Source organism: Thermobia domestica, chromosome 16 (assembly GCF_964235325.1).
Source record: "Thermobia domestica chromosome 16, izTheDome1.hap1.1, whole genome shotgun sequence".
Lineage (NCBI taxonomy): Eukaryota > Metazoa > Arthropoda > Insecta > Zygentoma > Lepismatidae > Thermobia > Thermobia domestica.
The window spans coordinates 122172356-122197221 of record NC_137469.1 but is presented as its reverse complement, the minus strand read 5'-3'; the positions used below and the strand labels follow the sequence as shown (position 1 = coordinate 122197221).

Sequence of the window (24866 nt, the reverse complement as noted above, 5' to 3'; positions counted from 1 at the left end):
ATTAACATTTCTTTTCTATCGTGAGGCTGCATCTTCGGTCACTAACTAAATATCTGTATATAGAAAAACACTCAACAATAGCTATTGATGATAGCCCTGATTGTTAGTTTCATGCTGTCACCTCCCCTTACTTCCTATTCAAAGCCTTCGACTAATAAGTCTACACTAAAGCGAAAGTAACATGAGCTTTCTTCAGTATGTCTCCCAAGCCTTTCTCCCGTCTATTAAAAATATCTAAACATTTCGCCTAGAGTTATGCAACCTGCAACGAAAACATGTTTCGCAGTGTAATACCATTAGGAAGGCATTAATGGCAAACTGAAATGTTTTTGCATTATATATAACAGATAGAATAAGTTGCGGCAGGAGTGTCAATACAGTTTCAGAAAATGCAAAAAGATGAAGAAATTGAGGTGCAAAAAGGAGTCTGTACTGAGAAAACTATAAAAAGGTGCAACCAAAATACATTTACTTACAAATGTTTGTTTAGGATTTTGTTTGCAGGACAATTTAAATGAAATGAAATCTTTAAATTTTACGTCCCACGGTTGTGCCGGCTAGGCTACGTGCATGGTTATTCCGAGCGTTCGCGTTTCGGAACAATAGACCGCCTGCTATTTAAGAGAAAGGAAGGAAAAAAAAGGAAAGACGTGTTGCCAGACAAGGGGATTTTATCAAGTAACAGCTGCTTGGAAGATGCTTTCTGCAGAGTATTTGAACTCTGCAATTATAGACCTGGAAACCCTGACTGGCTCACAGTATAATTTATAACTCTGGTGAAAGTAAAATTACCGAGTAGCCACCTAGGTCGCGTTTGTTACGGGGGGTAAGGCATCGGAAACGCATCCTCGAATAGCCGTACACTAAACGAGATGATGATGATGAGAAATGAATGAAATGATGGAGTGAAGAAAGTGGAAGTAAACGGTGGAACCGCACGAAAACCCACCACACGGTGTTTGTCCACTACAAAGTTCACTTGGCGCGCGCTAAGATCGTACCAGGGGCCCCATGCACCAGAGGTGAACGCTCTACCACTGAGCCACCACGGCCCCCACAAGACAAGTTAATTTGAGCATTTTAATAACAAAAAAAGAAAAAAGATTAAAGTAAAGCATCTAAAATTGCTAGCTCTACTTATAAGATTACATGCTTTCTGCAACTTACCAGTCACCTGAAGACCTATTAAGCAATGCTTACATACCGATATATATTTTCTTAGTGTTTTTAAAAACTCAAACCCATCCTTCCTATAACTTCTTGATCTGTACTAACATTAATTGCTGAGAAAATGTAAATAGTAATTGCGATTTGCTCAAATAACTACAATCATATTTCTTTTGTTTGTATTACTAAACGTGACGAATTTTCCCCGTGGAGTCGTGTGTTATGGAGCAGAAAAAAGGACACTACGCAAAAGTGACGATAAACGACTACTAGCTCCCGAAAAGTTTTTCCTATGGGAAGAATGGAGAGATTTGAAACGGACAACCAATGAAGTAAGAACAATACTGGATATACAAGGAAAATACACTTAATTAGAACACTATTTGAGAAAATATTCTGGAGAAAGAAAAAATAACTGACTAATGATACTTAAAAATGAAAATGAAATCTTTAAGTTTTACGTCCCACGATTATGCCGGTTAAGCTAAAGGAGACGGTGATGATGAGAGATGAGTGAAATGGTGGAATGAAGAAAGTGGGAGTAAACGGAAGAATCCTGAGAAAACCCACGAGCACGGTGTTTGTCCACCAAAAGTCCACATGGCGCGAGCTGGGATCGGACCAGGGACCCCAAGCACCGGAGGTGAACGCTCTACCACTGAGCCACCGCGCCCCCCTAAATAATGATACTTAAATGGACAATTTCCATATGATGAAAGATAAGCAAAAGACTGTATTGAATGGAACGCCTTCAATTTGCACCAATTGTCGTAAAAATGCTTATGATAATTATCATTATTATTATATATTTATATAGTGTACTTACCAAACAATATACAGTGGACGGTTCAGGATCATCAGTTTCATTCAATTTCTGAAGTTTTAATTCGATTCCTCGCAAGGTCACTCGAAGCGTGTTGTATTGTTTATCCGCATTATCCAGCTCTTGTTCGTTTCTATCTAGATCTCTCCGAATCATTTGCAGCTGCTGGGTTATACGTATCCGACGAGTTTGTGCTTCACTTATCTGATCTTGCAAAGAACTGGAATTTTTTAAACAAAGTTACAAATTAGCATTTATCCTAGATGAACCAAGATGACGCGAAGTTCGTATTGCAGTTTAGGTCATATTAAAACTGCTAGCATACGTACAAAGCGGGGTTGGAAAATAAATATATATATATATATATATATATATATATATATATATATATATATATATAATTTAAAAAAAAAGAACAAAACGTGTTTAAAACATGAAAAAGGTGTTCAAAATATTTTAAAACACACACGAAAAAACATGTTTTAAACATTTTGAACAGTTTAAAACATGATTTTAAACATATTTCAAAATCGTGTAATAACGTATTTATTAAGACTTTTTTGCTTTTGCAACCGACCTTTTCATTTATTTAATTCTCGTTAAGACTACACTGTGTTGGGTACAGAATATTTCAGTACAGATTAGTAGTTCTCAACTTATCTCATATTACATTCTCTTGCCAGTGACTCTCGTAAGTACCTTCTTGGTTGTAATAAGCTTTTTAGGTACATTTTAAAATCTAACTACTATAGAGATTTCAAATAATCTATCAATATACATGGCAAAACAAAAGTCCTCACCATTCTTGTGTATTGAGAACTCGTTGAGAGAAAATAGTGAAACTTGGAAGTGGTCTGACACATCAGATGGAGCTATCAAGCATCATGGCGGACATCTTTAATTGGTATTCGAAATTTCAAATGCAAAGGGAGTCATGTTACATCTTATAAGGCTAGAATTTTACCAGAAATACGGTTACTTTAGCCCTAAAGCAAGTCATTTCGGAGCTACTGCTTCTGAAAGTTTTTTTAGTTATGCCTTTAGGGACTAACCTCGCATTTCGTGAAGGCGGGTGAGATTTTACAATTTGATTACTATTTCAGAACACTGATGCTAATGAAATTATTTTAAAATAATAAATTTTCGAAAAGTAATGTTTGAAGCACGCTTCATATTGTGCTAACTTTAGAATATTTTCTGCAAGCCTATGTAATTGGTTGTTTTCACAGTCAATAATTTACTGAAGAAAGGTAATAATATTTGGGGTGTTCAGAGCACGATGGATCCAAATCTATTTTCAATAAAGTTCAGTTTTGCTCAGTAAATGAATTCTATTTCTAAACGTAATATCTTCACAGTCAAGAGTCCAAAACAAATGTAACTACAACCACGCGAAAGGGCGTTGAATAGTTTCATATGACAGCCGCTAGACAGGGGTGTCAGTTGGACAGGAGGGCAACCGCCACATTCTCACTCTGGATTTCAGATTTTGGGGGCATTAAGGCAGTTTTAGAAACCTTTTGACAAGCAAAGTCCAACAGAACAAGCTTCAGGTCCTTACACCGAATAAATACGGAGAACATACAGATGATTAAAACTGGAAAGTTGCTCAGGACCAATTTCCAGAATTTTAAGCAGGACCGAAACTCGAAAATACAGCCACCTTTGGAATCCTTGGGCCAAAAAATATACAAGAGAGAATTATAGGTCTAAAGCCCCTTACGGCCAATGGAAATGGATTATAACTGATCAAAATCCGTATTAATTCGGAGTAAGGACTTCAAATTTTTTATGTTGAACTTTGCTCAGCAAAAGGTTTCTAAATCTGCATTACTGTCCCCAAAATCTAAAATTCGGGGTAAGGGGCGGACGACGACCTCTAAACGAATGCCCCTCTCTGGCGGCAATTATATAAAATTATAAATTGCATCTTGTCATGTAGTTTTTCTATCTTTCATATCGGCTTCGTGGTTGTAAAAGTATGATGCTTTCCGTCTGTGTATTCTTTGGGGCACATCCTGCATTTATTTAACGTAATTATGAATCATTGACTATGGCATTCAGAGCTTGACTTGTTAATTATTCTCATGCTAAGCGTAAACAATATAATGTTAATATCTTAAATTTATGAGCAAGGAGGGGAGAAACTAGCCCTTCTCCCCCATTCCATCAACGCCCTTTTCTAGCGGTTGTCCTATGAAGCTCTAGCCCACACCCTTTCACGTGGTTTTTGTTTAACTTATTTTGTACTCTTGGCTACGAAAATACTATGTTTTCTGAGCAAAAGCGTTCTGAAAATGGACTTGGATCCCTTGTGCTCTGAACGACCCATATCTAAAAGTATTTTACAAAAACTGAGTTGGAGCCAAATTTATCCTGCAACTCAAGTTTGTTCGAAACGCATAAAATTAGTTTGTTTAATTTGATTACAGTCTTGTATCAGTAGTAAGGCTATATGAGAGAGTGCTTTTTCTTTAAAGTGGGATCCGAACCACTAGTTTTCAAATTTTAAGTGGGATCGAAGTCAAAATCTATACAGCAAATTCCGACGTCTCGTGCCTCTGCCCTCAAAATTTAATGTTAAAAGACCGAAAATTGCGCCCTCTAGCGTGGTGCGTACATACAGACAGACCAACAAATTGAGATCAAATTATCCCAGACGCTGATGTTCGGCACTGATGTTACAATAAGTATCACGCTTTAATGGTTAGTTACGCGGACGACTACCATACCTTGCGCTTTCTCGCCTGGTTCTTTCATACAAGTTGTGCCAAAGTGTAAAGTTTTAAAGAAAATTTAGAACTGAGACGAAATAAAAATTTTATAATATAATGAAAAAGAAATCATTGATACAAAATTAATTGTTACTAACGTTAAAATCATCACAAGCAATTTTCGGATCAACACTTTTACCATTTGTTTGGGTTTCCAGTTTTTTCACAGCATTACATTTTTCATAATGATTCATTTTTTGAACTAAACGAACCATTTCTTTCTTACATGTTTTGCAACGACCTCGTATGGTCGTTTTCTTATCTGATGGACTTTGGATTACTTTAATAAATTTGCTCCAAATGATGTCCTTTTTTCTTCCCCTCAAACTCATGTTAAACGATTCCAAGTTTACGGAGACTAAGAACCAACATATACTGTATCAACGAATGCCTGCGATATTTTAATTTCAGAACTGCAATTTAGCAAATAACCTTTTGCTTGTTTCCTGAATACAACACACAAATATGTTTCCATGATAATTATTTTATTTACTTTTTAATATCAGTTCTACAAGTAGTTCAACCTTCGAATACAACACTTTCTAGCAAGTTAACTTAGAAGCATTTAAACAATACAATATACGTTAAAAATAAGAGGAAAAAAGAGACAAAATAAATTGTAGATTACCACATTGACCTGCTGTAGCCACGAGAAATCAAAACATTCACATGGGAAGAAAATAGTGTTCCGAATAGGGAACACTTTTGACAATTTTCTTTCTCTGGAAGATTTTTTTCTTTTTTTTTCTTTCTTTTTTTTACAAAAATAAAATAAAAACAAACATATAGTTAAAAGAAGTCTTAAAACATACACGTGTTTAAAAAAAATCAATTGTCTAAAACAAGTTTTAATCATTTGTTTTAAACAAAACCACAATCTATCCTTGTCCACACGATAGCTACTCTAGGAGGTTCCCATGAACTTCCCTGTAATTAAGATCTTTCCTTTAAATACATTCTGCACGGATCGGAAACCGTAATTTATCAGAATACGTGAAAATCCGGTGAATATGGTGGATGAGGTATTCAAACCAAGCTGTACTCATTTCTGCTGGCTCTGCAAATAGCCATCTAATCAAAGCAGTGTTTGGAATTGTGCAATCGTGACCCACAGGACGTTTTTCCCGTCTCATTACAAAGAACGAAACATGGATTCAAACGTTTGATCCCGAGACCAAAATGGAATCCAAGCAGTGGTGTCACAAGACGTCACCATCCTCCAAAAATGCTCGTGTAGTGCCATCAGCTGGCAAGGTGATGTGTGTTTTTTATGGGATTGTGAGGGCATCATGATAACCGATAACCTTCCCAAGGATACCACAATTACTGGGCAATACTACAGTGACATGCTACAAAAGTTACGAACAAAATTCAAACCACCCAGACAAGAAAAACTGCCGAATGGTGTGTTGCTGCTCCAGGACAATGCACCGTGTCACAATCGTGACATGCCATGAGACCAGCTGCCACTCGTGGGTACGAAATTTTGCCGCATCCCCCGTACTAGCCTGATCTGACTCCGTCCGATTTCTTCCTCTTTCCCAAGTTGAAGAAATTTCTTAGGGGGAAATGCTTCTCTTCAACTGAGGACCTCATTTCTGCAAATCAGCATGGTTCACAGAGCAACGTGCACAATTTTACAAGGATGGCATACATGCATTGAAGCACCGGTGGGAGAAGTGTGTAAATTTGCGTGGAAGCTATAGAAGGAGTAAGCTCTTCGCAAAACATCAAGCAACACTCTCAACTGGAAGTGAGTCAGGCCACATTTTTATTGAGCGCCCCACGTATATATGCTCTAGTGTTATACGTATGAAAAATGACCTCTCCCTGATTGGCAAATTGCAAACGCTTTGTGTAAGTTCTTGTCCTTAATCGCGCATGTCTACCTATGTTGAGTCTCAAAACAATATCGCACGTCTATGATATAGACTATTTTCAATAAGCATTGATCACCAACGGCTGCAGGCGTGCATGAACATTACCTTTCTTACATATCAAAATTCCCGCTTCTAAACTCAGTGAACACTTAGTAATAATATTATCTCCAAAAACAGTTTTCAGAAAAACAAAACATCAAATAACGCTGGTTCATTTTCCCACACAGAATTAACGCCGGCTGACGGGTTGCATTATCTTTCAGTTTCCATTCTGTTCAGTGCTTCTGAAATGAAATGAAATCTTTGAGTTTAACGTCCCACGATTATACCCTTTAGGCTAAGAGAGACGATGACTAAGGCAAGGGGATGATGATGGAAGAATTGGTAGAATGAGAATGTGGAAGGAAACGGGAGTAACCCGAGAAAACCCATGGACACGATGTTGTAGACCACAAATGTACTTGGCCGGGGATCAAATCAGGTACCCCAAGCACCAGAGGTAAGCGCTCTACTACAGAGCCACTGTGACCCCCTTCCATGCTTTTAGTACAAGTGCAACGCATCATACTGTCCAACACTACAAGTTTTTGCTCTGACTTAATGTATACTCGTCACGTCAATGAAACGTTAAATGCGGTTAGAATTAACTTGAAAAAAAAAATTAAACGAAGAAATGTGACTTTATCTGTTACTTACCGAATAGCTTCTTCCATACTAACTTGAAGAAACCTGGCTCTCTGCTTGTCACAAGCGTAAGATCTATAATGAGGATCCGGATAATAAATATCTCCTTTCTGTGTGATAGCTCGACTACAATTTCTCGGAACTCTGGAAAAGAAAAGAACACTGACATATCATCTGAAATTTCTCGTTAACTATTTGAACCAACAATATCCCAAAAAATTCATTAAAAAAGAACTACAAGTTGAAATGGGACAAAATATTAACAATTTGTATGCAATTGAAATGAAATCTTTAAGTTTTAGGTTCCACGATTATGCCGGTTAAGCTAGAGACGGTGATGATGAGAAATGAATGGAATCAATAAAGTGGGAGAACCCTGTGAAAAACCCACGCACATGGTGTTGTCCACCACAAAGTTCACTTGGTGCCAGCTGGGATCGAACCAGGGACCCCACGCACCCTACCTCTGAGCCACCGCAGACTGTATGTAATTGAAGTGTAAGTAAATTATATGTTGTTAACTAATTCGAAAATGAACTCATTCGTGTCTAAGTGGTTAGCGTATGTGCCTTTGGCGTGGGAGACCCGGGTTCGATTCCCGGTGGGAGCTTATGTGGGTCGGATTCCACATTAAGCTGTAGGTCCAGATCTTATATAGCCTCGATGGTAAATGGGGCGCTAAACACGAATAAAATTATTTAGAAGATATTACCCTAAAGCTATATATATAAGATGGCTCATAAGTTCCTTCAGAATAATTCATATCTACCAAATTCTAAATGAATACGGAGGTACAGCTGTGTAATTTCTTGTATGAGTTTTCTCAACATGTCAATCTTACTGGATACTTTTAGACTTGAAGTTGTAGCTATCTGTACAAAACTCTGACTACACAGATCCTTCTTGTGTAAGAACAGATTTCAGCCTGTTTATTTGAAGATTAGCACTGACTAGTGAACCTTTCACTCGCAAATATAAAATCTAACTAGCCTGCCTGGATAGGAATGCAAATGCAACTGTTCAGTTGGAAATTACAATCAAGAACTTTACGTAATCATGGTCATTTTCATCATTTGTAGAAATTGTCAACAAGACCCTTTGGTTATAATTTTCTATCCATTCTCAATTTGTACAGAAATCGGACACAATATGTAAAACAGTTCTTAAAAAGATTTTGTAATGCGTAATTTATAACAACTGCACATCAGTATCGCGATTGCGCACATATAGGTTTTCCATTAAGCACCTACTAAGCTAGTGAATTAAGAGTACGTTAAGTGCAAGCTGCTTACAGATTAAACAATAACTACATAGATTCCTCTCTTCCACACATACGCACTCCCTTCGAAGTTTGTTTCCAATGTTATACAACTGTTTTGCATCCAGTTATTCACATTCACAGTGCCTATCACTATGAAACACGGAAAATGAAAGTTTTGAGTTTTACTTCCCACTGTTATGCCGGCTAGGCTAAAGGAGACAGTGATGATGAGAAATGAATGAAATGATGGAATGAAGAAAGTGGGAGGAAACGAAAGAACCTCGAGGGAACCCACGCACACGGTGTTTGTCCACCACAAAGTTCACTTGGTGGAAGCAGGATTTGAACCCGGACCCATTATTTTTCCATTTTTTCTATCGAATAAAATACACAGTTACAACCAGAAAAATACTTAACCTTATATTTTACCGCCCCAAAAACTATAGTTTGCATGTAATTTTTATCATGGTCGTAGAGTGAAGGGGGGGGGAGGGGAGGGAGACTCAAAAACTGTTTCAGGCGGATATCTACCTTTCAGAAACGCAGCTCCTGATTTGACCACGAAATCCACTATCGGAAAGTTACATTTTCCACTATCTTGTCGTCAAATGCCTGCTCAGATATAGTCCTGATTTTCTAATTCCCCGAGAACAATACACAGTTTCCCATGTAACACTTTATTAACGCTAGATTGCAAAAAACTTTTACAAGATAGTGTTTATATGTTCTTAGTTTGTCATTTCTTACGGACATGAATATTTCATTTCTAATCATAGGTTTCAGATTCTGGAGAATGGACATACGCATACAGTGTGAATAGCATTCTGACTTGTCAGCATACAATATGTGATCTTCAATTCCACAAATTTTGAGAAACCAACAACCATATTAGGGAAGTTTCCTTTGAATAATTTGGATGCTTTCTTGCATACTTGCGTTTTTGATTGATTAATTGATTGAAAATTTAATGGGGACGTCAGCATCGAGGCTTTTGTCCCCGTCACGATCAACACGACTGTCTTAAATAAAATTTAAAAATCAGCCTATCAAAATATAAAAAAAGTAATGCTGCAAAAGAGAAGTAAAAATCTAAAGGAAAAGATAAAATAATACATGTATGAGAATAACAAATACATAACAATAAGAATACATACTAATAACAGTAGCAATAAAAAATATATAACAATAATAACAGTAAAAAAATATATCAGAAATCCACGTTTGAGGCAAACCTTTAAACGTAGGCCAACTACCGTCCACTCAGTATCCATCAGGTCGTCTTCCACCATATCAGATTTCAAGAAAACAAAAGATGGCTTACGAACAAGTAGAGACTGTTCTTTTCGGGGAAACGACCGTATCGTCAATTTGGTGTATATACTAAGTTTAAGACCGGCCATATAAGGTGAGTGGCGAAGAGATGGAGTTCGTCAGGCCGGGATGGGGGGGAAACGTACACAGACTATCCACTTCCCAAGACTTCCACCAACCATTCAGGGCACTACTCCATCCAATCTTGCTGGATGCGCAATCACTTCACTTCTCCGTTCCATAGGATTGAGACCATATGTCTTAAAATCACAAATCCATTTATCAGAAACAGGTCATTGCAAGGTAGGCATTCAAGAAAGAGCAGTCCATATCGGAAACTTATTTTTCTACTGTGCTCGATCGCAGGTTTTAAATGCCGGGTGATCGGCCCGACACAACCTCCAACATAGAGGACCAGTTGCTGACTGCAGTTCAGAAGAACTGGGAGATGGGAGATGCAACGTATTTGTTGCAATTTCTGAAAAGCAGAAAAAACATTTCGATCCATTTTACAAGGAGAAGGTAAAGTAACGCAATATGCAACTTTACGTTTGGAAGTTGGAAGAGCAAACTTGTAACAAACGATCCGATGCTCATCCCAAAATAAAACTTTGGGGACACATTCGTAACAGTCCAAATATTTTTTAAATAATTTTCTGAAAATTTTCAAAATATCTTTCTGAGAATTTTTTAAAAAAGTAAATTCAATAGTGTTGAGTGTCATATGGAAGCGCTTTCCATAACCTTTAAAATGACACCTTAATCAATGTCCAAGGTCATTAGGTCATCTGCAAATGCCAATCGAACAAATGTCACTCACACAATTTTTGGTAAACCTTGAGAACTTTGTGGGCTTTTAATTTCAAAACTGGTTCACATATCAACCTGAAATATCAGTGTTTTTCATTTCCTAGTAGTGCGAAGAACTGTATCAAATTTTATAGAAATGTGTCGAGGTAGAGTAGATTTAAAAAAAAAAAAAAAAATGTGTTGCTTTGATATGGAATAGGAATGGCTCATCAAATACAGGAAGTTGTCCGCTGTATATCCGAACATTTTCAAGTCGGTGCTGCCACCTGGCGTTATCATGCTAGAGTTTGCTAGAGGGAGCAGTGTTGTGTCTGGCCTTGTAGATGCGTAAGTGTTGGTAGTGTTACCAAATGGCGCCAAAAATCAATCAGTAGGGAGAGTTACGTAATGGCCCTCTTCCATAAGATTTTGTACATTGTGAATATGGTATATGGAAAATGCTATAGTAGCCCGTTACAACCAACAGACCCCCCTTGCGAAACATTCACTCATGGAAATCACTAGAAGGGCTGCAAGCAAAGTGACACCCGTAATGCTAAGAGGATCCGTCGATCGGCGTGCCAACGAAATCCCCTGACTTAACGTGATATGGGCCACAGATTCCACCTCGCAACTGTGACCGAAACAATTCACAAGCGCCTCAGGTTGAGGAGAGTGTGGAATGCCCGTGTGCACCACCTGTTACCTCGTCACATTCCCGAACATAAGACGAACTGCAGGAAACTGTATGAGAAGTACCTGGCGGGTTCCAAGTGGAAGAAAGTTGTCACAATGGACGAATCATATCATATGACGATGATCTATCTCATTGCTGGTGGTCACATTTGGGCGATCACATATCGTGACATTGACGGCAAGGGGCACAGTAACTTTATTCGTCAGTGCAGGAAAACTATCTCTCGTTGCTTTATGGTTGTTACAGGATTCGGATATGAGGGTACGTTGCTGATACGCAAAGTGGGAAAAAACGTGAAAGTGAATGTAAGATACTTCTGAAAATTCATTCTGACACTTATCTATCGGAGACATCCCACAATTGTATGGAATAGACGCGAACCAGGTGATGATCTATATGAACAAGACTTCGAGTTATACCGCCAGAACATCACTACGTTTTTATCAGGAAATGGCAGAAGAATTAGGAATTCGTGTCATTCTATTTGAAGACATTCCTGTGAGAAGCCCAGATGCCACCCAATGGATGTTTGCGCATTTGGACTGTTGAAATGACATCTTCAACATTACCGCCCGCGCACCCTGAATAGTCTATGAAAATTTTGCAGGGAGGAGTGGGACAGAATTCCCATGCTTGTCCTGCACTGGAGCTTGCTTCAATGGAAACTGCGTTGCCGTGTGATAGTCCACAATGCTGGGCGTTCAATAGAACAAGATCTGTGGTGGCGGCGCGGTATCTCTTAACGTGAGTACTCGTCAAAAATGGTCAGATACAACCGAACAATCTTTTGTAAATTTTAAGCACTAACTAATAATCAAAATTTCATACCTAGCGGCATCACTCATAATACTGTAAGCTTCCTCGCTTGTAGGAATAAGCAAAATGCTCTCAATACCCAACTGATCTATTAGGCAATTAGCTACAACTGGATCTTCGATGTCCAACATTTCCAACACACTCTTGTACCTATTAGATCGCACAGCAAACCTTGAGACATCATGAACCTAAAAGTAAAATGAATGTTTTAGAATTTAAAAATGTAACCTTTGTACACTATAATGTAGTGATAAAGGAATGTAATGTAACTGATATAACAGTTAAAATATTCAATTATAATTCTGTATAAATTTTATTGGTTATTGCTCATCTAAATTTTCTTTAATAAACGGAATCTTGAACACACGACAGAAGAAATATATAATGGTTAGGAAAGCAAGCTATTTTGTAAATCCATGGAATATTAAAAGCAGATCATAATTTGTAAGCTTGCAGTTGAAAAGTAACGTCGTCTGCAACTGATTATATGTTGATAACATTTAGAAAATAACATTTGCAGTTTAGATCTTTAAAAAAAAGTGATAAATCACAGATAAACTTTGAGTAGAGAACAAGCCAATAAGTTTTACCTAAGTCAGTAAAATTTACGTAAAAAATAAGAAAAAAAAATTTCAGTATAAATAATAAGGTCAGAAAATGTTCACATTCTACTATTATTCCAGCTACCAGAGAGATAGAAAGGATCATTTTTGGTTCAAGAAGGCGCTCCAACCATGAATACAGATGAAATGTCGGATGGCTCTCCAGGCTTGAAAAATTTTTAAAGTTGTACTCTTCCTTTTTTTTTACTACTTAAAATAAACAATTACAGCCTGTGCATTTCACTCAATTGCATATTAAGAGAAAGATTTCTCACGATAGACTTGTGGATTTTTTTTAATAGTTTGATTTGCATATATCATAATTCATTTTGTACTTACCCTCAGATTTATATATATTACACCACAGTTGAACTTTGGATCTTGGGACAACCTATATATTTCCTGAAAGGGTTTGTCGAGTAAATTCTAAAACAGGTTTCAATTCTTTGCCTGGAAGTGATCTCACACTTTCAGGGTTGGAAATATATAGAACAACTTCACCTATATTTATATTGAAATAATCATGTTTCTTTGGTTTTATTCATTAATATAGGATATGGGGTGAGGTCACTTCCAGGTAAGGAATTGAAACGTGTTTTGGAACTTACTCGACAAACTCTTTCAGGAAATATATAGGTTATCCCCAGATTCAAGGTTCAATTTTGGAGTCATCCCTGGCTAGTGAAAAATGATATACTTAAACGCCCCACGATTACGCTTCTTTAGGTTAAAGAAGTCTAATACATTAATGAAACAATTGGTGAAATGATAATGTAGGAGAATGGAAAAACACCAAGAAAACCGACACACATAATGTTCTCAACCACCAACTCACATTGTCTAGAATTGAACCAGAGGTGAATGCTATCTATCACTGACCCGCGTAACCATTTGTTTCATAGTGTCAAGATTTATATTTACTCCTCAATAATACAGTTGAATTGTGATTCCTGCAATTTGTTAATGCATTGACAATAATATATTTTAGTAATGAATCAGGAGGGCTGTTATTGTAAGCATGATGATAAGGAACAATCATCAAACACGTACTTATGCTGTTAATGACTATCAACCCAAGCATCAGATCAACCCACAGTATCCTACATAGGGAATTGGAATATAACAAAGTGTGTGCCGAACGGGTACTCAGCAGACGAAAATAAAGCATGGGTATCTTGCATTTCAGCTGATACCATATGGACGAACTACCTTTCTTACAGAAAGTCAAGATTAGTGATGAAACTTGTTGCCACCATCGTTTTGAGGCAACAACGAAGAGAATTACTCACAAATGGAAATACCTTACGTCACCAAGACAAAAACCAATGAACAAAGACAATGCTGAAGTGTTCGGTATCACGTTCAACACTCAACGTTATAGTAACACCTTACACAAACTCTAAAGTGTCATTAAAAACAGAGCCGAAATATCTGTCATGAGTTGTGCTTATGCTTCAGGATAACGCACTCCTGCACGCTGCTAACACAACAACGGACACTTAGCGCTATTTCTGCCGTCTTACAACTCAGATTGATACCCTTGATACAAATGATATTATCAAGTCCTTACAGTGTTTCACCTTCGATCAAATGGTTCCTGATGTTGTGAAAGAATGGTTTATCCATTCATTACACTCTTTCCTTGGGCAGGGTATAGAGAAATTTGTCAAGCCTTAGGACAGTTGCATGAACGGTAGGTAGATGTGCTTATTTGTAGATTTTCCTGAATGTCTAGAGATATTGCCAACATAGTGTATGTTGTCCAATACATATCAGCATAGTTGAAACGGAATTTTGAAAATATCGTAAAAGTAACAACTTCTTCCTACAGGCTTTACTCTTTTATAAATGTGACATCTATCTATCCATCTATATATATATATATATATATATAGAAGCACGGATCCAAGGGGGCTATAACTCCCTCCCCCTTGACGCTCAGGTATACACTGGATAAAATGGGCTTCAATCCTGCTTCACACTGGATAAAGCGGCAAACTACGGTTTAGCTCCTCCCTTGATCACATCCTGGATCCGCCACTATATATATATATATATATATATATATATATATATATATATATATATATATATACACATTGCACAAATGTAAATGGCCGATGAGTATGACGTAGATGGTGGGGTGGAGAGGCAGTATAACTAGTAGAACGTTGGCACATGGGTGTGGCTGTGAACATCTCATGATTAGACTTTGTGAGGCAGACAGCTTATTCTGCAAAGGTCAGCCAAGCCGAGGTAGAAGAAGATAGAGAAGGATGCGGAGATATATGCCTGAGTGCATTGACCGTGAATCTCACAAGGGACGGACATGAACGTGTCACCCGGACATCCGAATCAAACTTAGTCCATTCGATAAAGATAACAAAGATATAATCATGAACAAAAAATTAGGTGCCATGGACAACAGAGTAAGTCCTTGGGTTTCATTAACCCTGTTAGTATAAAGAAAATTATAGACTCGCAGTGAAATAGCTACTGCATTAACAGTGTTCATTGGAAAGTCATGGTATATGGTTCATTCTTTTCAGCATGAAACAAGGTTTTCGGAGGTGCTATGTATGGGACCCATAACGTACTTGAAAAGGGGGGGGGGGATTGGGAGAATGTCGGGAATATTCCCTCCAGAAATCCCTCCCATCAACATTGGACCCCTCTGGAGTGGTCCCGGGTAAAAGCACACAATCCAAATGTATCTCAGAAAAGACTATAGGGGATAAGAAATGTGTGTGCCAAGTTTTGTTTTGATCGACCAAAACACGCTTGTATACCAATATTCTCTTTCCCTCACACCTATTCTGTCTAGCAATACAAAACTTGGTACACACATTTCCTATCCCCTATAATATTTTTCGAGATACATTTGGATTGTGTGCTTTTACCCGGCGCCACTCCAGAGGGGTCCACGGTTGATGGGAGCGATTTATCCCGACATTCGCCCAATTTCCCCTTTTCAAGTACGTTATGGGCCCCATACATAGCACCTCCGGAAACCCTGTTTCATGCTGAAAAGAATGAACTATAAACCATGACTTTCCAATTAACACTATTAATGCAATAGCAATTTCACTGCGAGTCTACAATTTTCTTTATACTAACAGGGTTAATGGGCCCCAGGGACTTACTCAGTTGTCCATTTATCGACTTACGTTTGATTCGGATGTCCGGATGACACGTTCATGTTCTTTCCTTGTGAGTAACATTGGAGAAATCTTTGTCCAGCACATGCTAGAGTGAATATGCGTTACGAGACTGTTATATTCCTCACAGTACTGAACTCAGCTCGGCTGTCCTATCCTGGGTCAATATACGGCCAATTTGAGTGTAGTATGTCAGTGCACCACCAGTGTCTGTGTTATGTGTACGTACTATTAGGAACTGTTAACAGAATTATAGGTTGCAGTTTAAAATGGGACGGGTAGATAGGCGTAGAGGCAAGATCGGATCGACCGGAATAAACGCCACGCCTGAAACGTGTGAGAATTTGGAGTACAGAGATCAAGCCATTCGAATCTACAAACGATATTGCAGCCAAAAGTCTATAAACCTGCATGAACTGTTCGGTGGTATTTGCATAGTGTGGCTACGTACCGACTCGTCATTCGAAACAAGCCTCTGCTTACAGAACCACAAAATGTTCGCAATCACATTGCATTCTCCGATTAAAATCGATTTTGCCAATTCTCGGGCGGTGGTAGACAATAAATGTGGACTCGACTGACAACCACAATTCCATCACTTTACGCTGAAGTATAACAGTGTAAGTGCCATGATGTAAAGTGCAGTTTGGAAAGTTGGTCATAGTAACTTAATTTTTTGCGATGGACACACAAATATTGTAATTTACATCGAAATATTGCAAAGAGGATTGCTACTCTTATTTCAAACACGTAGAATGTCACACGAGATTTCATGAGTGACGGGACACCACGTACGTATCCGCTGCAAAGCTAGCTACCACTGGAAGAAACAATCCTCCAAAATGAATCCTACAGATAGTGTTCGGTATCTCCTATAACTAAAATTACATAAGCGGCCACACAGACCCGCAAACTAACAACAGCTACTACGATACTTTGTGACGGAATAGTACCATCTGCCAGTAGATAGATACCATGTCACGTAGAGTTGAAGTTTTACGTGATACAAAAGGCAGATCCACCAAGTACTTACTCCATCATCAGGAATGATGTGAAATGCTAAGCAGTAATTCCCATAGGATCATTCTTCAGGTATCTATTTGCTTCTGTCAGGGTAGTATACTACTTAGACCTAATCTCCAGTCACAAAATCATGTTTACCTTTAACTCTTGAAGAATTGAGCATGTTTTAGTTGATATTTCCAGTGAAATGAAAATTTATACGCCTAATTTCTAAATCGTATAACCAATCTTGAAATTATTCCTTTAAATTGAGCAGGAGTTTTTCGCAATTTGAAATTAAATATTTCGCATTTGAAATTAAAAATTTCGTATTTTGTCGCATTTTGAGAGAGAAAATTTCTCATTTTGTCGCTAAGTAAATTATTTTACAAACTCTAATATGAATTACACAAATTCTAATGTAAGCCCAATATAAGTAATAAGCAATAAATCAATAATGCTACTTAGGACAATGACGTTATTCTTTATGCAGTTACTAACAACAAATTACTTCTTTCTTCTTTTACAAGTCCAAAAATTTTAAATACACTAGCACAGTATCATCACGATTGCCATCACAAAACACCACACATTGTATTAGTTATACACCGGAAACATATATACATGTAAAAACACATACATACAATACATTAGTGTAGTATGTTCTAGTATATCTCTCAACATTTTCTTCTTTCATTTGTAGCTTTCTATCATTGATTACCAAGCTGTATTTTAAAAAAAATCCCTTCACAGTCAGTATTCGTTATTGGAAGCCATAGTGCCGACAGGCACAAGTTATTTAAGTTTAAATTTTTCTCCTCTTTGAAAAATTGTACTTTTTATTTATGTATTTTAACAACTAAGCGGCACATTTTGCTCAAAATGTCAGTTATCGCATTTTGTCGCGACTTCAAAATACCTATTTCCTTACTTAATCTGACGTAATTCATTGGAAAATCAACTCTCGGCTTTGTAGGAAAACTTTCGCGATTTTGCAACTTGCGAAAAACTTCTGCCCCTAAATATAGCTCACGGAAAATATATAGTTTCAACTTAAAAGAACAAATAGGCTCTGAGGCATTACCAAAAATGTCTTCTATTGATTTGGTAACTACTAGTGACGCATGTCCTGATTCCTCCAATTAACACTTTCAGCGTCGAGTCCCAAAATCGGAGGTTTTACTCCGAAGCCAGCAGCATTCACTGGTCTATTACGTAACTCCTGAAGAGTGCAATAACATACATGCACATGGCTCCCAGTAATACACGAAGCGTGCATAAAATATATGAGCATGGCACTTAGTGTTAATAAAGCTGAAGTATGCAACCTATTTAATTTGTTACTTTTCGTACTTGTTTTTTCCCCTTTCTTTTTCGCTTAAAAAGGAAGTTAAGGTATTCTAGTATAAAGTTCTAGTAACTGATAGCATGTCTTGTTAGCTTTCCAGTATTCTTAGATTATAATTCCAAATTAGAATGAGAATTTACATGCTTAAATATAGTTATATTAAATTTGGATGAATAAATAAATAAATAAATAAATAAATACAATTATTATTAGACTTAATTTCAATTAACACTGGAAAAATGTCTTTGTTGTTGTTTGTTGAAATTTGCCGTCTCTTTATAGTACGGAGGTTATACGAGACATGGACTTATTAGTTTAAGGTGGAATTCGATCTCTATTGCACTCTCACCGGGAACTGAATCACGACTACGGGCATCAAAGGAAAAAATGGTTCTTTATAGCGATGGCCAAAATTTTCCGGAATCAGCAATTTCATTTTCCGGATTTTGGAAAAATTCCGGAATCTTTCCGAAATCGGAATTGTTTAAATTCCGTATTCTTTTCGAATTCCAAAATTTCTCTAAATTCCGGAATTTTTCCGATTTTTACTTTGCGGATTGTGCAAAGTAAAACTTCCGGAATTGGCCATCCCTACTTTTTTTTTTTTTTTTTTTTACTAAGTAGTTTATTGCTCATACATTGTAGTTATTTCGTAGTTTGTGAAGTCATTTCACATATTACGCCAATTTATAATGAATTTATCTGCGAATTTAAGCAAAAGTAACTTAGATTAGAAAGAACTCCAGACGACAAAAGCAGGAAAAAATCAAGCTGCTTCCAAGCGTTTAATATTTATTATTAAAATTTACAACCTTCAAATTACAAATTTACAATCTCATTCCCTGAACTAAATCGGGAAGATTTTATTATCAGACTGAACTGGAAGAATGAATCAAATAATTTCACACATCAACAGCTGAAAACATTGTTAAAATATAAGATATCCCTTGTATCTTACCTGTTCAATAAATTTACTGTTTATGATAGTTGGTTTCCGATCTTGGCTGCCAACGCGTACTTCATCCAACAGTTTGTCTAAGACCATTTGATCTTGCTTGTTGTCAACACAATAAGCTGAAACTAGGCCTCCAATCACTGATTCCACTGCCAGCGCCCACTTCGCATCATGCAGCTTGACAAACGAACCTAGATAATTCAGAGTAACGCCAATATTATTCTTATGATTCATGTTCTAGTTTAATGTATATAACAGAATTACAAGCGAACATTTTTATTCACTAACTAATATAACAGCGAAAAACAGTAACGTGTCGAGGGGAGGGCGAGCGGGGTGACGGCCCCAGCGCTGAAGTAAGGGGGCGCAAAATTCTGAAGAAAAAAAAAGAAGGAAAGAAAAAAAGAGAGGAAAAATTACTTGGAAAATAATTAGTATGTACTTAAGTATGTATCCTCTCCCTGCTTTAGGAAGTGATCCTGAAAATTTTCTTGCGTATCGCGCCAACCATGGTGGAGTTTCGCGGCTGGTCTGTCGACCTCACTCATATGTACGGGAGCGCCGTCGTATACTCTCCCCTGGGCGCTGATTTTCCACGACATGGCACTGTGCAAAAAGAAACCACTCCTACTGATTTTTACCCCATATCACGCCAACACAGTCAGGATTATTACATTTTTTCTTAGATAAATCTTTATATTACTCTTTCTTCTTCTCACTTTGATCATACATCTCTTTCCTACAGACTATACAAACTCTGCTATTTACACAAATACAAAGACTGTTCAACGTCCAAAACTTTATTAGTAATAATAACAAGATGGTTTACGCATGTTAACGTCTCCTTTAACTATTTACATATGTCTGGTGAAAGAAAAGCTTCAATTTTTATCCATATGGTTTTTACGTTTCTATCTTCCTTTTCACCCTCAAGCTTTCAGTGGTACATTCCTGGTCACAAAAATTAGACTGCCCTCCACAGTCTAAGTCCAAGAAACGAACCTAGATCCTTATGTCACTTGGGTCTGTGCTTACACACAGGGAAATCTAGTTCCCTTCCATTTTGCTACAGACTGACATTCGGAAATCTCTGGAAGATTCTACATGAGAAATAAATATTCTCGACACTTCCGTCAAATAAGTATCTAATTAGGATATTAAAAAACGTTCGTTTGATTACAATAACATATAGATAAGGTCACAGTGGAGAATTCAAGCCTGTACGGAGCTGAGAATCTCACCATACTAAAATACACGAACGAAGAATTATCTATTGTGTCTTTGTGGTTCATTGGTTAGCATTACGGATCAGTGTGTAAGTGTTCATTTTATAACAAAAGAAACACTGACCAAAGCTTCAACACACACTGCATTTTAAACTATAATGTGCTACAGTTTAGGATATCTAACATATCCTTAATCAGACACTATATCTAATGAAGGATCTATAATGGTTGATGGAGAATATGGTAGATATCCGAAACTGTAACAAATTATATTTTAAAATAAAGTGTGTGTTAAAGCCATGGATGGTGGTGTTCATTTTAGCATTAGTTCTAATTTTGCCTATTAAAAATAATCATTATATATATTTTTAAGAATCTGCTTTTCACCGCAAAGAACATGCATACGTGGATGTAAGAAAATTATAAGTATACCACATATCTATGTAATAGAGCACACTAAATTACATATATTAAACCAAATTATTTTCTTACCTGTAATATATTTTCTTGTACAATCTGCAGCAAAGAACCTGCAACATGAACATGTAAGTTTATTGTGAAACTACGACTAACAGCACAGGGAATCAACATAACGTCTCAGTGGTATGAATCATGCCAGGAGAAACCTCGGCGTCCTCCCCTGCACACTTATTTTGGAGCAAAAGACTTCGTCGTTTCACAATAAACATATATGCTCATGTTGCAGGTTTTTTTCTGCGGACTGTACAAAAAATAAATAAAATAAGAAAATAAACAAAAAAAAAATACCCACCTGGGTTCAATATTACACACAAGCTGGATTATATGTAAGAAAATGAATGGTCACAAAATTATATCTATATTATAGATTATTTTAGGCACTAGAAAACTTGTCAAGTTACGTCTGTCAACGAAACGTTAACATCACTTGCTCTCTCTTAAATACCTGTGGAAAAACAATAGACTCTGATCTAAAAATCTGGATATTTATCTTATTCTTTTCGACAGTTTCAAGTATGTGTTCACTTTAAAATTGTTGCTCATTTAATAGGTCATTGTCTATTTATTTATAAAACGTAATAGTATTTTAATATTCTGAAAATATGTTCTCTGTTTTGACTATAATTAAAGCTGCCTATTTTATTATTCCAGACGAAGAAACATAATTTTAATATTTAGTTCGATAAATAAAGAAGATGTAAGGTAAAGTGCTGACCATACATCAAATAGCTAAAATCCAGCTCGTCGACCATAATTATTTGTACTGGCAGAAAATTTAACTGATTGTAATGATTATCGAGACATGCTATAAAATCCTCGAAAATTATTAGTGCGCATTTAGGCGAAATCGGTCAACTCAATCGGCCAAAGGGAAATACGAATACAATACTCTATACATCAATTATTTATTGATTTCAGAAAGGCCTACGACTCTATTAGGAGGAAAACATTGTACAACATCCTTACCGAATTTGGAATAACAAAAAGGCTAGATTAATTAAGATGTGTTTAAATGAATTCCAAAGTAGACCGAGAAAGAAAATATTTATATGTAGAATACGTTGGGGGAAAATAAAAGATAACCAGGGCCAAAGTTATCAAGTTACGATTTACGATGATGATGTAAATCTGATAGGGAATGATATGAGAACAATAGAAAGAAATGCAGATATTTTAATAAACCTCTGCAGGGATCTAAATAAATACAAAGAAAACTAAATACATGGAGGTTCGCCATGACCACACAACAATAGTGCAAATTACAGATACATTAAAATATCAAATAATACTTTCGACAAAAAGGCATACAGTACAGTGTAGTTTATTAGCATTAATTGGAAGTGAAGATAGTGCGGATAACTATTTTCGAAGATAATCAAACATGTATCTATTTTACAAAGCGCACGTACAGTACCTTTTTTTTTTTTTTTTTTTTTTTTTTTTTTTTTTTTTTTTTTTTTTTAAACCATCATAAGGAAACAATGCCTTAGTTATTCACACAAAGGAACACTTCTAAAAAAAATTTTTCTACAAAAATGTTCTCAGAACTGTACTGTACTGCTAGTTTCTGATACGAATGCTGGATTGACTAATTCATTTCAGCCTTCAGTTGAATATCTGCGGAATCCCTAACTCAACTTTTCTTCTCCACGGTTCCCGGTCAAAAAATCACCTCCCATTAAAAATTGAAGGGCTTGCTTAAATTTGTTCAAAACTCAATCAAATGTAGTACGCATAATACGTACTTGTTTCTTTTAGTGTGTGGATAACTGACGTTGTGGATAAGCGACGTTCTACTGAACTATCAAATATCTAGGAACAACATTAACAGAATAAAACCATATCCACGAAGAAAAATAATGTCGATTGGAAAGCAAGGAATTTATGTTATTATTCAGCACAAAATCTTTTGTCTTCGCGAATTCTATCGAACAATTTGAACTCTAAAATATATAAAACAATAATTGTACCTGTTGTACTGTGTGGTTGCAAAACATGGTCGCTTACTTTGAGGGAAAAAGGTAGATGAAATTATTTGAAAATAAAATCACAAGGCGAATATTCGGCTCCAAGAGGGGCGGGAAAGGGGAAACTTCACAACTGCATAATTTATACCGTTTACCTAACGTTGTTAGGGTCATTAATTCTAGGAGACTTAGGTGAGCAGGTCATGTAGACAGAATAGTACAAAGTAAAAACATTTTCAAAATTTTAACTGAAAAAAAAAAAAAAAAAAAAGGCGCAGATAGAAGGTCAATGTTAAGATAGATCTTGCTGAAATAGGAATCAAAAGTGGAAACTGGATCCAGCTGGCTAAGAACAGAAGTCAATGGAGAGCTATTGTGAATCCGGCATTTAACCTCTGGGTTTCGTACGCCAATGAGTGTTTGTTAGTTTCTGCTGTAATATTTTTGACCGAGTGAGCTGGCAATTACTGATGGAAGATCCAAAGTAAGTTTGGTTGGAATGGAAGGATCAAAGACTCATAAGAAACATACATACATATGTAGATACCAGTACGTATATGTTAGAATTGGGGAAGAAATTACAAGGAGTGTAACTGGAACTGACGTTCATAGGGATGTTGACTCTCGCCGACATAGTGACAAAGAATCTGCATATTGAAGACGGTATTTCGGTAGGAGGTAGAACGTTTACGTGTACATGATTTATAGATATGTGTTTGTTGCAAAATCTGAAAATAATATTCATAAAATATTAGAAAACTTGAGGAAATGCTGCGATAAATAAGAGATGAAAGTAAACATAAGAAAGACAAAAGCAGTGGTGATTGGAATGAAGCTGTATCAAATATAGAAGTACGAGGGCAGAAAGTAGAGCAGATGATTAGTTTTCGGTACCTCCGTAGTATTATTAGTGAGGACTAAAGTGCGAACGTGAAATAAAAGCAGACACGAATAGTGAAAAGCATTTAGAAGTAAGGAAAATCTATTTTATAGGTTCTTGAATAAAGATGGATATTACACGAAAACGATAAAAAAAAAAAAAAAAGATTAATGCTTTCGCAACACAAGCTCTGTCCGTTGTCCGAAAAGTAATGCTACTAAGTCTACAATGAAAAAATATTTTCATAATAATAATAATAATAATAATAATAATAATAATAATAATAATAATAATAATTCCTGTACATTAAAACTCTTCAAAATATTACCCTTCTGCGTCTATATATCTTTGCCCGCGGGATTTTCAATATGCGAAGGCCTTCTGGAAAGCCTGTTAAGGAACTGCGTTTAAAGCCATTTCACAAGCAGCTTTCAGGTCGTCAATTGTTATGTAACGATCTCCTTTTAGAAAGGATTTCAAAGGAACCGAAGTCGTGACTGGGGCAGCGTTGAGACGTTAGATTCGGCCAGGTAGCTAGTCACGACGAAGGCAGTATGGGCTGGCGAGTTGTCATGATGAAGTTTTCAATTGCCGTTAATGTCTGGTCTCACGTGCCGGATACTTGTTCTCAAGTCTCTTGAGATTTTTACGTACAATTTAGAAAATGAAATGAAATGAAATTTTTTACGTCCCACGGTTATGCCGGTTAGGCTAAAGAGGACGGTGATGATGAGTAATGAATGAAATGGTGGAATGAAGAAAGTGGAGGAAACGGGAGAACCCCGAGGTTTGTCCACCACAAAGTTCACTCGGCGGGGGCTGGGATCGAACCCGGGGTCTTAAGCACCAGAGGTGAACGCTCTACCACTGAGCCAGCGCGGCCCCACGTACAATTTAGAGTTAATAGTTGTTCCGAGAGGTACAAAACTCACGTGGACAACCATCCTACACAATGAGCACGGTCTTGATCTTTGACTTACTTATTCGAGCCTTCTTGGGAAGAAGGAATGTCGAGGTGTGTCACTTGGGACTTGGCCTCTTCGTTT

The 24866-nt window shown here is 36.8% G+C and overlaps 1 protein-coding gene across 2 annotated transcripts in view; it reads right to left on the bottom strand.

Moving 5' to 3' along the window:
* The window catches only part of LOC145673385 (structural maintenance of chromosomes protein 6-like), a 169577-nt gene that overhangs the window by 53677 nt on the left and 91034 nt on the right, over positions 1-24866 (bottom strand). For both annotated transcript variants that reach the window (XM_081743036.1, XM_081743035.1), the window contains exons 11-14: positions 19271-19458; positions 12215-12390; positions 7341-7472; positions 1994-2210 (exon numbers count right to left, since the gene is read on the bottom strand). In XM_081743036.1, the coding sequence (XP_081599162.1) occupies positions 1994-2210; positions 7341-7472; positions 12215-12390; positions 19271-19458 (713 nt within the window). The remainder of the gene's footprint in view (positions 1-1993; positions 2211-7340; positions 7473-12214; positions 12391-19270; positions 19459-24866) is intronic.